Genomic DNA, 15,358 nt, shown 5'->3' with positions numbered 1-15,358 from the left:
TTGCAAAATCACAAACTAACCAGGCAAGATTTCCAACCCTAGTCATGACAGACTGTCTAGTTGCAGATGAACCTTCCCATCAAAAACCAACTGCCGGTCAAAATACTGCTAAAACACCTGTGTGAAGACATTGGCCATCCTGCAAAGAAAGGAAGCACAGAGAGGAGAGCCCGACAGGAGCAGCGTTCCTCTTTGAAGCATTTGTCGATTCTCAAACAGTGGCCAAAAGGCTGAGCAACTGAGTGATCAGCTGGACGAGAGAACAAAAAGTGGACCTCGGGGCCCACCAAGGGTAAGAAGCCCCGAGACGCACCCCAGTCATACCTCAACAAAAAAGGTAAACTTAAGACAGAAAATACTCAAGGGAGTCCTTCAGACAGAAGGAACGTGAGCCCAGATGCGAACATGGAGAGGCAAAAGGGAACGAAGAGCAACAAAAAGGATGCTACATCTAAGTGAATATTTTGTCAGGTCATGATATGAAGTTGTCTCGGGAATAAAATACAGAAAGAGATAAGTAGTATCTAAAAGAATCAGGAGTTCCTGTCCTGGCACAGTGGCTAACGAATCCAACTAGGAACCATGAGGTTGCGGGTTCAATCCCTGGCCTTGCTCAGTGGGTTAAGGATCTGGCATTGCCGTGAGCTGTGGTGTAGGTCGCAGACGTGGCTCAGATCCCGAGTTGCTGTGGCTCTGGTGTAGGTCGGCGGCTGCGGCTCTGATTAGACCCCTAGCCTGGGAACCTCCATGTGCCACAGGAGCAGCCCTAGAAAAGGCAAAAAGACCAAAAAAATAAAGAAAAGAAAAGAAAAGAATTATGATAGTAGTATATAAGCTGGGAGGACAATAAATGAAATCAAAATGTTTTAAGGGTACTTCATTTCCCAGGAGGCAATAAAAGTACTTTAATAAGTCAGGGATGCACACTGCAAACCACAGAAAGAATTCTAAAAGAATTCATAACTAATAAGCTAACAGGAAAATTGAGTTTTTTTGGTTTTTTTTTTTTTTTTGGTCTTTTTGTCTTTTTAGGGCCGCGCCTACAGTATATGGAGGTTCCCAGGTTAGGGGTCAAATCCAAGCTGTAGCCACCGGCCTACACCACAGCCACAGCACTACCAGATCTGAGTCGAGTCTTCAACCTACACCACAGCTCATGGCAACGCCGGATCCTTAACCCACTGAGCGAGGCCAGGGATCGAACCCGCAACCTCATGGTTCCTAGTCGGATTCGTTTCTGCTGAGCCACAACAGGAACTTCAGGAAAATGGAATTATAAAAAAATACTTAAGTAATCCAAAAGCAGGCAAGAAAGGAGGGGAAAAAAGACAACACAAAAGAGATGAATCAAAGAGAAAGAATAACCTGGCATGTTTGAACTCACATACATTTATAATTCATTAAATGGAAAAAATTAAAAGGCAGAAATGATCAGACTTGATTTTTAATGAAAATATATGATATAATAGACACCTCTTAAATATAAAGGAACTGAAATCCTGGAAGCAAAAGGATAGAAAAAGATACACATGCAAACACTAACAGAAAAACTCCAGTATAACGACTCTAATAACTGACAAAATAGACTTGAAGGCAAGAAGCATTACTAGAAATAAAAAGAGACTTTTCATAATGATAAAAGGGTGAATCTCCAGAAGATATAAGCATTCTAGGAGGTCCCATCATGGCTCAGGGGTAAGGAAACCAACTAGTATCCACAGGACACTGGTATCCTAGGACATGGGTTCTATCGCAGGCCTTGCTCAGTGGGTTAAGGATCCAGTGTTGCCATGAGCTCTGGTGTACATCTCAGGTGCAGCTCGGATCTGGCATAGCTGTGGCTGTGGTGTAGGCCAAAAGCTGTAGCTCCAATCTGACCCCTAGCCAGGAAACTTCCATATGCCCAGGTGTACCCCTAAGAAGACAAAAAAAAAAAAAGACAAAAGACAAAAGCATCCTAAATTTCTATGCACTTACTAACACAGTCTCAAAAAATAAAAGACAAAAATTGACAGAACTAAAAAGAGAAAGACATTTACATTCAATGGAAAAAAATAGAGAACCCAGAAATAAACCCAGACACCTATGGTCAACTCATCTTTGACAAAGGACGCAAGAACATAAAATGGGAAAAAGAAAGTCTATTCAGCAAGAATTGCTGGGAAACCTGGACACCTGCATGCAAATCAATGAAACTAGAACACACCTTCACACCATGCACGAAAATAAACTCAAAATGGCTTAAAGACTTAAATATAAGACAGGACACCATCAAACTCCTAGAAGAGAATAAAGGCAAAACATTCTCTGACATCGATCTTATGAATATTTTCTCAGGGCAGTTTCCCAAAGCAACAGAAATAAAAACAAAAATAAACCAATGGGACCTAATCAAACTGACAAGCTTTTGCACAGCAAAGAAAACCAAAAAAAGTCTTCTTTGCTTTCTTAGCAACAGGAAGAACAAGAATACTAAAGAATTTGTTAACAACAATCAATTAATAGCAAAAATTAGATAACCTAGATAAACTGAAAAAATTCCTAGAAGCACACAAACTACCAAAAATGACTCAAGTAGAAATAGGAAAACGGAACATGTCTAAAAAGAAGCAGAGTTTCAATCAATAATCAAAAACCTCACAAAAGAGAAGCCCAAGACAGGATAGCTTCATCAGTGAAGTTTACCAAATATTTAAAGAAAAATTAACACTAGGAGTTCCCATCATGGTGCAGTGGAAATGAATCCAACTAGGAACCATGAGGTTGCGGGTTCGATCCCTGGCCTTGCTCAGTGGGTTAAGGATCCGGCATTGCCGTGAGCTGTGGTGTAGGTTGCAGACGCAGCTCGGATCCCGCACTGCTGTGGCTGTGGTGTAGGCCGGCAGCTACGGCTCCGATTCGACCCCTAGCCTAGGAACCTCCATATGCTGCGGGAGCAGCCCAAGAAATGGCAAAAAGACAAAACAAAAAAGGAAAGAAAGAAAAAAAAGAAAGAAAGAAAAATTAGCACTAATACTTCTCAAGCTCGTCCCAAAAATTTAAAGAGGGAATACTCATTCTATAAGGCCAGCATTACCTTGATACCAAAACCAGAGGAAGAAATCACAAGAAAATAAAACTAGAGAACAATATCCCCTATAAATATAAATGCAAAAAACCCATAACAAAATACTAGCAAACAGCAGCATATTAAAAGGATTATACACCATGACCAAGCAGAATGTATCCCAGGACTGCAACAGTGGTTCAACACATAAGATCTATTAACATAAACCACCGCATTAAGAGAATGAAGGGGAAAAAAACACATGATCATTTCAATCGACGCAGAAAAAGCGTTTGGCAAGATTCAACACTTCTTTCACAAAAAAAAAAAAAAAACTCAACAAACTAGGAATAGGGCGAACTTGCTCAACATGCTAAAAGGCAGTTATCACAGTTAATATCATATAGCAAGGCGAAAGACTGAAAGCTTGCCCCCTAAGATCAGGAGAAGGCAAGGATACCCACTTTCCCACTTCTATTCAACATTGTACTGGAAGTTCCAGCCAGAGCAATTAGACAGGAAAAAGAAATAAAAGGTATCCAAATTAGAAAGACAGAAGTCAAATGATATCTACTCATGAATGAAATGATCTTTTACATAGAAAAAAAATCCTATGTGGGAAAAGAATCTGCGAGAGAATGGATGTGTGTATATGTGTGATTCTATCTCTTTGTTGTAGAGCAGAAATTATCACAACACTGTAAATCAACTATACTTCAACAAAACGTTTAAAAATTGGGGCAGTGGGTAGTTCCCATCATCACTCAGTGGAAGCAAATCTGATTAGTAACCATGAGGAGGCGGTTCGATCTGTGGCCTCACTCAGTGGGTTAAGGATCCAGCGTTGCCATGAGCTGTGGTGTAGGTCACAGATGTGGCTGGCATCTGGCATTGCTGTGGCTCTGGTGTAGGCCAGCGGCTACGGCTCCGATTCGAGCCCTATCCTGAGAACTCCCATAGGCTGCGGGTACAGCCCTTGAAAGACAAAAAAATAAAAAAATAAAATGGAGGGGGGAGAAAATCCTAAAGAATCACCAAGTGAGAGTTGTGAGATGTAAGGTCAACACACAAAAAGCAATTACATTTCTATATGTTAGTAATGAACAAGCACAAAATGAAATCTGGAAAACAATTTCATTTACAATAGCATTGAAAGGAATAAAATAGCTTAAAATAAATTTAACCAAAGAGGGGAAAGACTTGTACACTGAGAGCTAAAAAGGATCGCTGAAATAAAATAATGACATAAATAAACAGAAAGACATCCTGCGTTCATGGATTGGAAGATTTAATGTAGTTAAGATGGTTAATCAAGATAGTTAATATAGTTACTTCCCAAACTCATCTACAGATTCAGTGCAATTCCGACCAAAACCCCAATGGCCTTTTATGCAGAAATGTAAAATCTTATCCTCAGATTCATGTGGAATTGTAAGAAAAAAATCTTGGAAAAGAACAAGGATGGAAGACTCACGCTTTCTGATTTCAAAACTTACTACAAAGCTAGACTAATCAAAACAGTGGGGCCACTGGCATAGAATTAAGACTCCAGAAATAAACCCATACGTATATGGTCAAATGATTTTTTTATTGAATAAATTTGACAGGTAACATTGTATCAGTTTAAGGTGTACCGTGTGTTACTTTGATACACATCTATCAGTTGTAATACTAGGGGTAATTGACTTTGGGCAAGTTCACCAAGACCATCCAGTGGGAAAGGATAATCTCTTCAACCAATGGTGCTGGGACAACTGAATATCCACAAGCAAAGGAATGCAGTGGGACCCTAGTCTCACACCATATACCAAAATTAACTCGAAATGGATCTAAGATCTAAACATGAGAGCCAACACTATAAAACTCTTTGAAGAAAACATGGGGCTAAATCTTGGTCTTGTACTTTGCAATCGTTTCTTAGATGTGAAACCAAAGCAATAAGCAACAAAAGAAAAAATAGATAAATTGGATTGCAAAGTCAAAAATTTTTGTGCACCAAAAGACACTATGAAGAAAGTGAAAAGACAACACACAGAATGGGAAATTTTTTCTACCATTATATCTGATAAGGGTATAGTATCAGAATAGTTAAGAATTCTTTTTTTTCTTTTTTTGTCTCTTCTAGGGCTGTACCTGTGGCATATGTAGGTTCCCAGGCTAGGGGCTGGACCAGAGCTATAGCTGCTGGCCTCCACCACAGCCATAGCAACACGGGATCCAAGCTGCATCTGCAACCTATACCACAGCTCATGGCAAAGCCGGATCCTTAACCCACTGAGAGAGGCCAGGAATCAAACCGCAACCTCATGGTTCCTAGTTGGATTCGTTAACCACCGAGCCACAATGGGAACTCCAATATAAGAATTCTTAAAACAACAACAAAAACACAAACAACCCAATTAAAAAATGAACAAGGAGTTCCCACTGCGGCTCAGCAGTAATGAACCTGACCAGGATCCATGAGGATGAGGGTTCCACACTTGGCCTCGCTAGGTGGGTTAAGGGGTTAAGGATCCGGCATTGCCATGAGCTGTGGTGTGGGTGGCAGACACGGCTCGGATCCGGCATTGCTGTGGCTGTGGTGTAGACCGGCAGCTGTAGCTCCAGTTCGACCCCTAGCCTGGGAACCTCCACATGCTGCAGGTACAGCCCTAAAAACGCAAAAAAAGAAAAAGAAAAGAGTAGAGCAGCGGTTGCCAAGGCCTGAGGGGGAGGCGAGCAGGGAAGGGGCGTTGTCAGCGGGGATAGGGCCTCAGGGGTGGACGATGAAAAGGCTCTGAGGAGGGTTGCACGACCACGCGAAGAGACTTGATGCTACTGAACTATACACTTAAAAACGATGACGATGGCAAATCTTAGGCATATTGCACCACAATTTTTTATTTTTACCACGATTTTAATAAAAATATAAAATGCCCCCAAATGGGCAAAGTCCTTGTGTTCAAGGACCACTGTCAATGTCCACTGACAGTTCGCCAAAAAAAGACATACAAATGGCAACACGCACATGAAATGATGCTCCGCACGATCAGTCATTAAGGGAGACGCAGATCAAAGTCAAAATGAAATAACACTTCACTCCCACTAGAACAGCTATCATCAAAAAGGAAAGAGGAGTTCCCACCGAGGCGCAGCAGAAACGACTCTGACTCGCCTCCACGAGGACTCAGGTTTGATCCCTGGCCTCGTTCAGTGGGTTAAGGATCTGGCAGAGCTGTAGCCGCTAGTCTGGGAACCTCCATATGCCACAGGTGCAGCCCCCCAAAAAAAGAAAGGAAAGAAAAGAGGTGCTGGTGAGGAAATGAAGAAACTGAAACCCTTGTACCTTGCTGGGGGCAAGTTTAAGTGGTTTGGCCACTATGGAAAATAGTTTCACGGTTCCTCAAAAAGGTCAAAATGGAATTACCATATGATGCAGTTGGTGGGCTAGGAACTGAAAAAAACAGGCAAACAAAAGCTTGTAAACAAAGGTTCACAGCAGCACTGTTTACCGTATCCGAAACGTGGAAACGATCCAAATGTCCATTGAAAGACAAACAGATACGCAATGCTACCCGTGCAATGGAATATAACTGGGCCATAAGAACGAATGAAACGATGACGTGTGCTACGACGTGGATGAACCCTGGAAACACCACACGAAGGAGCAGAAACCAGACGCAAAGGGCTCCATGCTGTGTGATTCCATCCGCATTAAACCTCCCGAACAGGCAAATCCATACAGACAGAGAGCGAATTAGTGGTTGCCAAGAACCGAAGGAAGGAGAGAATGAGGAGTGCCCACTAAGGGGCGCAGGGGTTCCTTTTAGGGTGACGAAAAAGTTCTAGAACTGGAGAGCGGTGACAGCTGCACACTATGTGAATGTATGTAATTCCCCCGAATTGTGCACCTTAAAACAGTTAACAAGGTAAACGTACGTTTTGTGTATTTCGCCACAATAAAACATCATTCAGGACATAGAAGATTTTTACTATACAATGAGAGACTTGACCTTATCAACCCCCATAGACCGTTATAATCAACAACTGCAGAGCACAGTCGAGTCCACGGGAAATGTTTACTAAAATCAGTCTCTCTCCGGGTGGGAAAGTAAGACCATCGATTGCAAAGAAGTGAAATCGCACTGGGTAAATTATCTGATTTAAAATAGAACAACAGTAACCAGGCAAAGAGACATGTACCCAGAAAAGAAAAAGAAAGGAGGGAGAAAGAGAAGAAGGAAAGAAGGAAGGGAGGGAGGGAGGACATGTGGCCCAGAACATTCCAAAGCCAAAGGGAAGTGGATGATTTGGGACCTTCAGGTTCCCAATTCCTCCCTTCCTCCCGGCCCCATTTGGATCTGAAGGGCCCCTGGCCTGCCCTTGACCCTCAGACTTGTCCCTATAGCCTCTGTCTCTGGTCAGAAAAGAGTTATGGGGAGTTCCCACTCTGGCACAATGGGTTAAGAATCCCACGGCAGCGCCTCGGGTCGCTGCAAAGGTGCAGGTCGATTCTCCAGTCCAGTAGTGCTCAGATTCAATCCTGGGCCCGGGGAACTTCCACATGCCACGGGTGCGGCCATAAATTTAAAAATACAAGAGTTATGGTTGGTCTGGCCACGGCCCCAGGCCAAGGCCTTTTGCACAGATCTGAGGTGACCTGCCCATGCGGCCCGCAGGTCAGAAGAGTCCCAGCCTGGCTTTAAGGCTCCCCTCTGATGTAGAATGAGACAGACTGAGCACAAAGAAAGTAGATGCATCCTTCAGGGCGAGGGGTGGGGCCAGCCAGCAGTCCTAGGGGCGGGGAAAGCCTCACCACTGTTTGCACATCTACTCGAAACCTGAGGTATACTTGGCGCTCCTTTCACATTCTTGTATGAGGCTTGGTCACCATCTGAGAATGGGCAGACACGCCCCCACACCCCAGCCTTCAGAATAGCATCCCAACCCGTCCAGCTGTCCCTGAGGTCCTCCACCATCGAGCCCCAGCCCACCTCCGCAGCACGCCCACTGCTAACCTTCAAGCAACCCAAGTGTTGAGAGAAACGGAGCAGTTCTTGAAAAACACCGCATCTTTGTTTCTGCCTGGAAGCTCGAGGCACGGCCTCTCCCACCCGCCACCTCCCCTTTGCTGGCCTCATCCCAGATGCTTCTCCCTCCTCTACCCCAACATTCACTCCTGTAACCACTGCCAGGGACGGGACACCCAAAATACATTTTCTTTGTCCGAGCCCGCAGCATGTGGAAGTTCTCGGGCCAAGGATCTAACCTGTGCCACAGCAGCAGCCCAAGCCACTGCAGGGACAACGCCAGATTCTTAACCTGCTGCACCACAAGGGAACTCCCCAAATGCATACTTAACTTCTCTCCTTGTCTCCATCTCCAATTCTGAGCCAAGCTTCCATCTTCTCTTGTCCGGGGGCTAAACTCGCCCTCCCCTGACACTGTCCCTTTCCAGCTTACTGTCCTGGGAAATGAGCTTTCCCGCCCTCAGCGAGGGCCATTCTCCACCTCTGCCCTACTGCTCACCCCCAGGAAAGTTTCACTCGTCCCCTCTCTCTCCTTGCCTGCTTGGTGGATCCTAGTGCCACACACGCACGCCCTTGTCGGATTTAAAACAGTCCCTCCTAGACCCCTCCAGCCACTGGCGCGTTTCAGGATCCCACTCAAAGCCAAATAGCACAAAAGAATTCTCCACAGCCTCTGCTTCCTCACCTCCTGGCCTCATCTCCACCCACTCCAGCCTGGCATGTGTCCTCTCCATGCCACCTAAAGTGTTTTGTAAAGGTCTCCAATGACCCAGACCATCCAATGATAATGACCCATGATGGCCATTCTAACCCCAAAGGTCATTTTTCTGTTATCATCCTTGTTGACTTCATGCAGCCTTTTCCACCATTGGCTGTTCCCGTCTCTTCTTTTTTTTTTTTTCTTGGCCACACCCATGGCATGGAGAAGCTCCCAGACCGGGGATCAAACCCTCGCCACACCAGGGACCCAAGTTCACTGTGGTAACAATGCTGGATCCTTAACCTGTTGCACTGCAAGAGAACTCCCCACTCCCTTCTCCTTGAAACTCTTGTTTCTCTTGGCTTCTGAGATGCCACACACATCTGGTCTTCCTCCATCTCCACAGCTGCTTCAATGCCTCTCCTGCTGCTTTGCTTGACGTCTGGGTAACACCAGGCCCTGGGGCGAGGCCACCAGCCTGCCTCTCTTCCTGAGACACTCAGCCAGTCCCATGGCTTTCATGCCATCCAGATGACGGTGACCTCCTCACCCCATCCCTCCCGTGCATGCCACCTCCTGGGCATCTCCATGTTCACGTCCAAGAGGCATCTCAAACACGGCAGGTCAAACATGGGCCGCAAGCCCCAGCTCTCCCACGCACCTGCCCTCCACGCACGTACAGAAGGTCCTTCTCCATCCCAGGGAAGAGCACCACCATCCAGCCAGACGCTGAAGCCGTCCTTACCCCTCTCTTCCCCTGATCAGCCCCATCCGCAAGTCCTGTCAGGCTCCCCTCACCTGGGCCCCCTCATCCGTCCCTCCTCTCCAAGTTCACGGCCCTCTCCGCCCAAGCCACCATCATCTCCCACCTGGGCTCAGACTACAGCCCTATGGAAACACTCTGAGTGTCCTCCAGAAGGTAAACACAGGACCCGGGAACCCACTCCAGGTATGCGCTCAAAAGAGCTGAAAACAGGTGCTCAAAAAAAACGTACGCTAAGTGATACAAGACAGAGAAAGACAAACACTGCGTGATATCACCTCTATGTGGAATCTAATAAATACGACTAACTAGTGAATAAACCAGCAAAGAAGGAGACCCACAGACAGAGAGAAGACACTAGTGGTCACCAGTGGGGAGAGGGAAGTGGGCGGAGCGATACAACAGTGGGGGGAAAGGAGTTACTATGGGATTATATGAAATCATATGAAACTTTTCAAAACTGTAAAGCCCTGTAGAATTTAAAGATTCTTTTATTCAACGCTGCGGGCACAGGCGAAAAAAAAAAAAAAAAAAAAAAAACAGCAAAGCCGCTTTCATTTAATAATAACCAATGAATTAATAAAACCTTGCACACCACTGTTCACGGCAGCACGGTTCGCAACAGCCACAAGGCAGAAACCAGCCTCGCTGGTCCGTCTGCCTGGAAGCCTTGTCCCTGATGTTTCTCCGGCTGCCTCCGGCTGACCCTCCAGGTCTCTGCCCCAACCTTGCCTCCTCCGCGAAGCCTTCCCTGACCCCCGGTCTAGCCCCCGTCACACACCCATGCTAATCATCATCCCCGGTTTACTTACGGATTTTCTCTCTCCTCTACCGAGAAGGCAGGGCGGTTCCTTCCTTCTGTTTATGGAACACAGGAGGCGCTCCGTCCCTAGAGGCCAAACGCCTTCCTACGGGAAGTCCTCCTGACGCCCCCGCCAGGCCGTGCGCCTCTGAAGAGGGTGCCGCTGCTCCCCCGACAGACCCTTTACTGCCTCCCTCTCGGACCAGAGCTACTTCGGGGGGCCCTCGCAGGCCCCCTATTCCTGAGATCCCTGCCTCCTACCCGGCACTCAGTCTCTGCGGAAGAGCAGCAGAATGAGGGGAGGCAAAGCCCAAGGCCGGAGACCCCACTTCCGCTGGGCAAGCCCAGAGTGACCACCTGGCCCTGGGCGAAGAGCTTTACAAGCGCTGTCTCCTTGGGTCTCAAGGGGACTTTACGACAGGGACACGGAGGTTTAGGAAGGTACCTAACTTGCCCCAGCCACACCCAGCCACAAGCTGTCCTGCGGAAAACTAGAGAGAACTCCAGCCCAGCACCCTTGGCCTTGGGGTCTTGCAGCAGGAGAGGGAGGGCTCCGCCTGGGCTGGCGGCTCCAGAGATGAACCATCCTATACCACCCTCGTCCCATCGTAACGCAGGTGATGTTTCTCTTCAGCTGCGGGCATTAATGCGGTGCCACGGGCAGCTGAGGCCAGCCAAGCTCGGGTTCACTGAATGCTGCCCCTGTGAGCTCTCAGCCCTGAGGAGAGACATCCAGGCCTTGGCACGGCCGTGACTGGGTCCTGAGATGGCCCTCGGCCCCGCCAAGAGTGGGGATGGGGAGACGAGGGGGTGCCTCGTGCTCCTTTTAAGGTACACAAGCAACCCCTGCTCTGCACAAACCACCAGTGAGCAGTCTTGGGGGAACCGCAGCCCGTTAGTGGGTATTAGCTCTGGCGACACGGCCGTGGGGTATACACAGCCTCTCTCCTGTTCCACGCTCCTGATGGCCCAGGAGGATGTAATCCAAGCTGTCACACAGTCACTCTCAGTGCCAAGGTCACTGAGGCGCTCACCCTCCTCGGGCCGGGGGCCCCCCCCGTGCGCCCACGCCCGCTCAGGCGGCCACCAGGCTGTGGCTGTCACACTCAATCCTGCAGGGATCTGCAGGCTGGGCCTTCAGGCTCTCCATCCGTTCAATGTTAATATTAATAATGAATAGGATCATCATTATTAGGTAACAATATTATTCATAATAACATCAGTCTCCATAGTAAAATCCGTACTAGGGGCCAGACCCTGACACTTGGTGGTGCCCCGCTCAGCCTGGCCCAGGATGCTTATGAGCCACCTCCCAGACACAGAACCTGGGACCCAGAGAGGGCTGGTGTCTTGCGGGGGGGGTCCCAAGGCGCCACCTGGAGACAGGAGTAGGATCTGATGTGGGCCCACCCCAGCTCCTCCTTCCACCCTATGTGCCCTGGGCTTGTCCAGTTAACTCCAGAAGCAGATGTGCTGGCCTGGTGTCCCCTTGAGTCACTGAAATACCCCCAACCCAACAGAGGGACTCTGACCAACCCCGGGTGAGCAATGACGGGACAGTGATTGTGGGCCAGACAGGGGGATGGGGACACAGAAGGGGAGCATGGAGATGGGGACCTCGGCTCACAGCGCATGCAGACCGCCCGCCACACTTACCACCTGAGCGAGGGCAAGAGAGCCCAAGGGGGGGTCCCCGGAGCAGACAGAGGAAAGAAGAAGGAGTTACTGAGCCACGAGCAACGTTGAGATGCCCAGGGCCCAGGCCCGACACAGGTTTACAGCCCGGGGCCCCCACCTGTCACTCCCCCGATTGCCTAGCTTGGGGGGGGGGGGTGACACTCTTGAGAGCAACCTACCATGTGACCCGAGGGGGCTGTCCAGAGCCTGGCACGTCACCAGGGCTGCACTCAGGCTTCCAGCACAAGGGGGAGGAAGAGCCTGTCTACATGGACGTGGCGAGGAGCACACATCTTATTTAGCACGTCCTGAACTTGCGCGGGCCTCAGCTATTCTTACCGCCCTGCGTGGGGGCAGGATCTCGAGTGGGCAAAACCAGGACAGGGCCAAGTCTAGGAACCAGGCTGCCCAACTCCCGGGTCTGCTAAAGAAATGGGGACCAGCGAGCACGGGGTCTCGGGAAGGTGGCTGCAGGAAGGGCTGGCCCTCGGACGACTTGGTGTGCTGGTCAGGGGGAGGACCCACCCTCCCTGCCTCCTCAACTCACATGTCCATGCAGGTCCGTGTTCAGCAGCATCAGAGCACAGGTGAGCGTGTGGATCCCGTCTAAACGAGAGAGGGTGGCACCCTCAGCCTAAGGACCCAGCTCCTTCCCAATTCCAGCCACCCCGTCTTCGGACAGAGGCAGCCTGGAGGCCTTGGCGACGAGAAGAGGCCGGCCGCCTGCCAGCCTCAGGTCAGGGCCCAGGGCCTGCAGGCTGCTCCATACCCACCCCCCTACAGCCCCAGAGTCACTCGCCGGCCTCTCCCTCCCAGGGGACGGACCACCCCGGGCCTGCTCTAGCCCACGTTCCTGCCTCCTGCCAATCTCACCCTGAATCTCAGATCCAGGAATGGCTCTAGGTCCCAGGCTCTGTCCCTTCCGTGGCCTGAGCCTCCTCTAATAACTGGCCCAGTCCCCCAGTTCCTGGGACTCGGGTCCGTCCCTGGGACAAGTCCTGCCCCTAAGGGGCCCCGACCCAGACCTCCACACCAGGGCCCTCACCACGCCGACAATCAGCACTGGGACAGGGGACCAGAGGGGACACAGAGGACGGGGGCCCAAAGAGCTGAATCTAGGACGGGGGACTGTCAGGCCCAGGGAAGGACAATGGGCAAGGCAGATGGGCGGACCCTTGTCCGCAGACAGTCCCCATTCCCGGTGCCACCGGTCGCTCACTCCTGTTTCCTGAGCAGGTGGACCAGGGGTGGGAGGAAGCCAGGACCTGGCAGGGGGGCAGGGAGGAGGGCAGGGCACGCTTGCCTTCTGAAGTGCTGTCATCGGGGTTACACTGGCAGTAGCGGCGGGAGAAGTGTGTGAGGACTCGCTCGCGCTCCTGTGTCTCCCCCATCAGTGGGAAGGCCTTCAGGAAGGTTCTGGAAGGCAATTCAAGGATGCTGAGGGCCTCCCAGGGCCCACATGTCAGTCTGGATCCTCGCTCAGGGTAGGAGCCCCTCCCAAAAAAACCTGCCCGAAGGGCCAAGGCCCCAGAGCCCCAGCACCCGAGCCCAAGGAGGCACCCTGGTCGCCAGGACGGCCTCTGAGGGTGGCATTTCAGCCCTCATCACCCACCGGGCGCTTCAGTAAGGAGACAGGGGACAGACTGTGACCACAAAGGCAGCCCAACATCTCACTGCCAGCATCCGCTCCCCTCCTCGCTCCCTGGTCCTCGGAGGAGCCCAGACCACCGCGCTGCTCCCCAGACCCCGCTGCCTCTGCCGTTGCCACTCCTCCCTCCACAGAGACCACCCCAGGTCCAGCTCAGGCCGCCCTCCCTTTCCCACCCCAAGTCTGAGCTGTAGCCACGTCTCCACCATCCCTCCTCCTCCTCCACCCTTGGCGTATGCCCAGGACACGGGCAACAGCCTCCAGCCAGGGGCCCGCCACCCTCCTCCCTGCAGGTACCCAGCGCTCTTTCTAGACACACGCGCACTCGTGCCCGGACCTTCCTGGCCACACCACCTCCCTCCTGTCCCTCCAACCCTGCGCCCACCTGCTGCCTCCACACCCTGGACGGCATGGGCACTGCCATCGCTCACCTGGAAGGCCACCCCCTCGTCGGCCAGGCCAGTCCAAATCCTTCTCAAGGCGCAATTCAAAGATCACCCCCACTTGCGGTGTTGGGGGGGACCCTGGCATCGGATACCGAACCAGAGGGGCTAGAAGATGGGCTGGTGTCCCTCACCTGGGCCCAGGCACACCCCTTCCTGAGAAGGGGAACTGCCAGCGGAGACAGCTTGGGCCCCTGTCTGTCCGGGCCCCTGTCTGTCTGGGCTCATGAGACTGATGTGTGGCTACTTTTGCTATGGCTACCTGCCTGCCTCATCCTCCCTCGCACCGCCTCTAAGGCACCCTGGGACCCATTTCTACCAGGCTTTTCCCTCAGACGCTTCCCAAGACACCCCAAAGGGCAGCCCACTCTCAATTCAGTCCCGACCAATCGACTGCTGTTCACAACCACTCCACCTGCCATCTGGTCTTCTTTCCCCATCTCCTTGGCATCCGGCTCCTCCCTCTTCCCCTCACACTCCACTAGGGCTTTCTAAACCCCGTCCCTATCCAACCTTAGCCTGGCCTACCCAGGGGCCGCCCATCCCTGCTCCCACTGGCAGCACAAACACCGCTTCCCAGCAGCTGTCACCGAGCCCCAGTCAACCTCCCGGGCTGCCTCCAGGAGCAGCCTTGCTGCTGCCTCCGCCTCCGCTGCATCTTGGCACCACCAGCCCTCCTCCTCTATCCTCTATGCTTCTCACAGCAGTCTTTCCTCTAGCCCCATGGACCCACTTCGGGCCTTGTCCTCTCTCACCCGACCCTCTCCAGAAGCCTCTGGATCAAAGGCCGCCTGCACGCTGCTGCCAGCACTGCCTCCCAGAACAATGCTTGACACCCAGCACCTTCTGTGGCTCCCCAGTGCCTGTGCACTCAAACCTCAGCTATTGGGCTGCATATATAAGGTCCCTCCACCCAGCACCCACACCTCTGGCCATGAGCCAACCCACTGAACACGCTCCCCACCCAGTCATCCTGTGCGAGCTTCAGCCACAGCTCAGGACCGAGCAGCTTGCAGCTGACCAGCGCTTCCACTGAGAACGACGAGAAAAGCCAGACAGAATATATCTCTCTTAAGCCATCAGAAGACTGTTGATGCAACAAACGCTAGCAGGACCAAGATTCTGGAGAGAAGAGAACAGAGGAGAGGTGGGGGTGCTTTTCCCCCGGGGGGCAACGCTGACTACAGGCCCAGGCGAGATGCAGGACATTGAGTGGCTCCAAGGAGTTGAGGAGACAAACCGGGGGACCCGAGGGGCTTTAAACACGGGA

The 15,358-nt window shown here is 50.9% G+C and overlaps 1 protein-coding gene across 4 annotated transcripts in view; it reads right to left on the bottom strand.

Moving 5' to 3' along the window:
* The window catches only part of PSD2 (pleckstrin and Sec7 domain containing 2), a 62,931-nt gene that overhangs the window by 13,068 nt on the left and 34,505 nt on the right, over window positions 1-15,358 (bottom strand). For all 4 annotated transcript variants that reach the window (XM_047778791.1, XM_047778793.1, XM_047778794.1 and 1 more), the window contains 2 exons: window positions 13,301-13,413; window positions 12,545-12,603 (listed from right to left, as the gene is read on the bottom strand). In XM_047778791.1, coding sequence (XP_047634747.1) covers window positions 12,545-12,603; window positions 13,301-13,413 — 172 coding nt within the window. The remainder of the gene's footprint in view (window positions 1-12,544; window positions 12,604-13,300; window positions 13,414-15,358) is intronic.

The sequence above is a fragment of the Phacochoerus africanus genome, chromosome 4 (assembly GCF_016906955.1).
Source record: "Phacochoerus africanus isolate WHEZ1 chromosome 4, ROS_Pafr_v1, whole genome shotgun sequence".
Taxonomy (NCBI): domain Eukaryota; kingdom Metazoa; phylum Chordata; class Mammalia; order Artiodactyla; family Suidae; genus Phacochoerus; species Phacochoerus africanus.
This window is presented reverse-complemented; position numbering and strand designations above follow the sequence as displayed.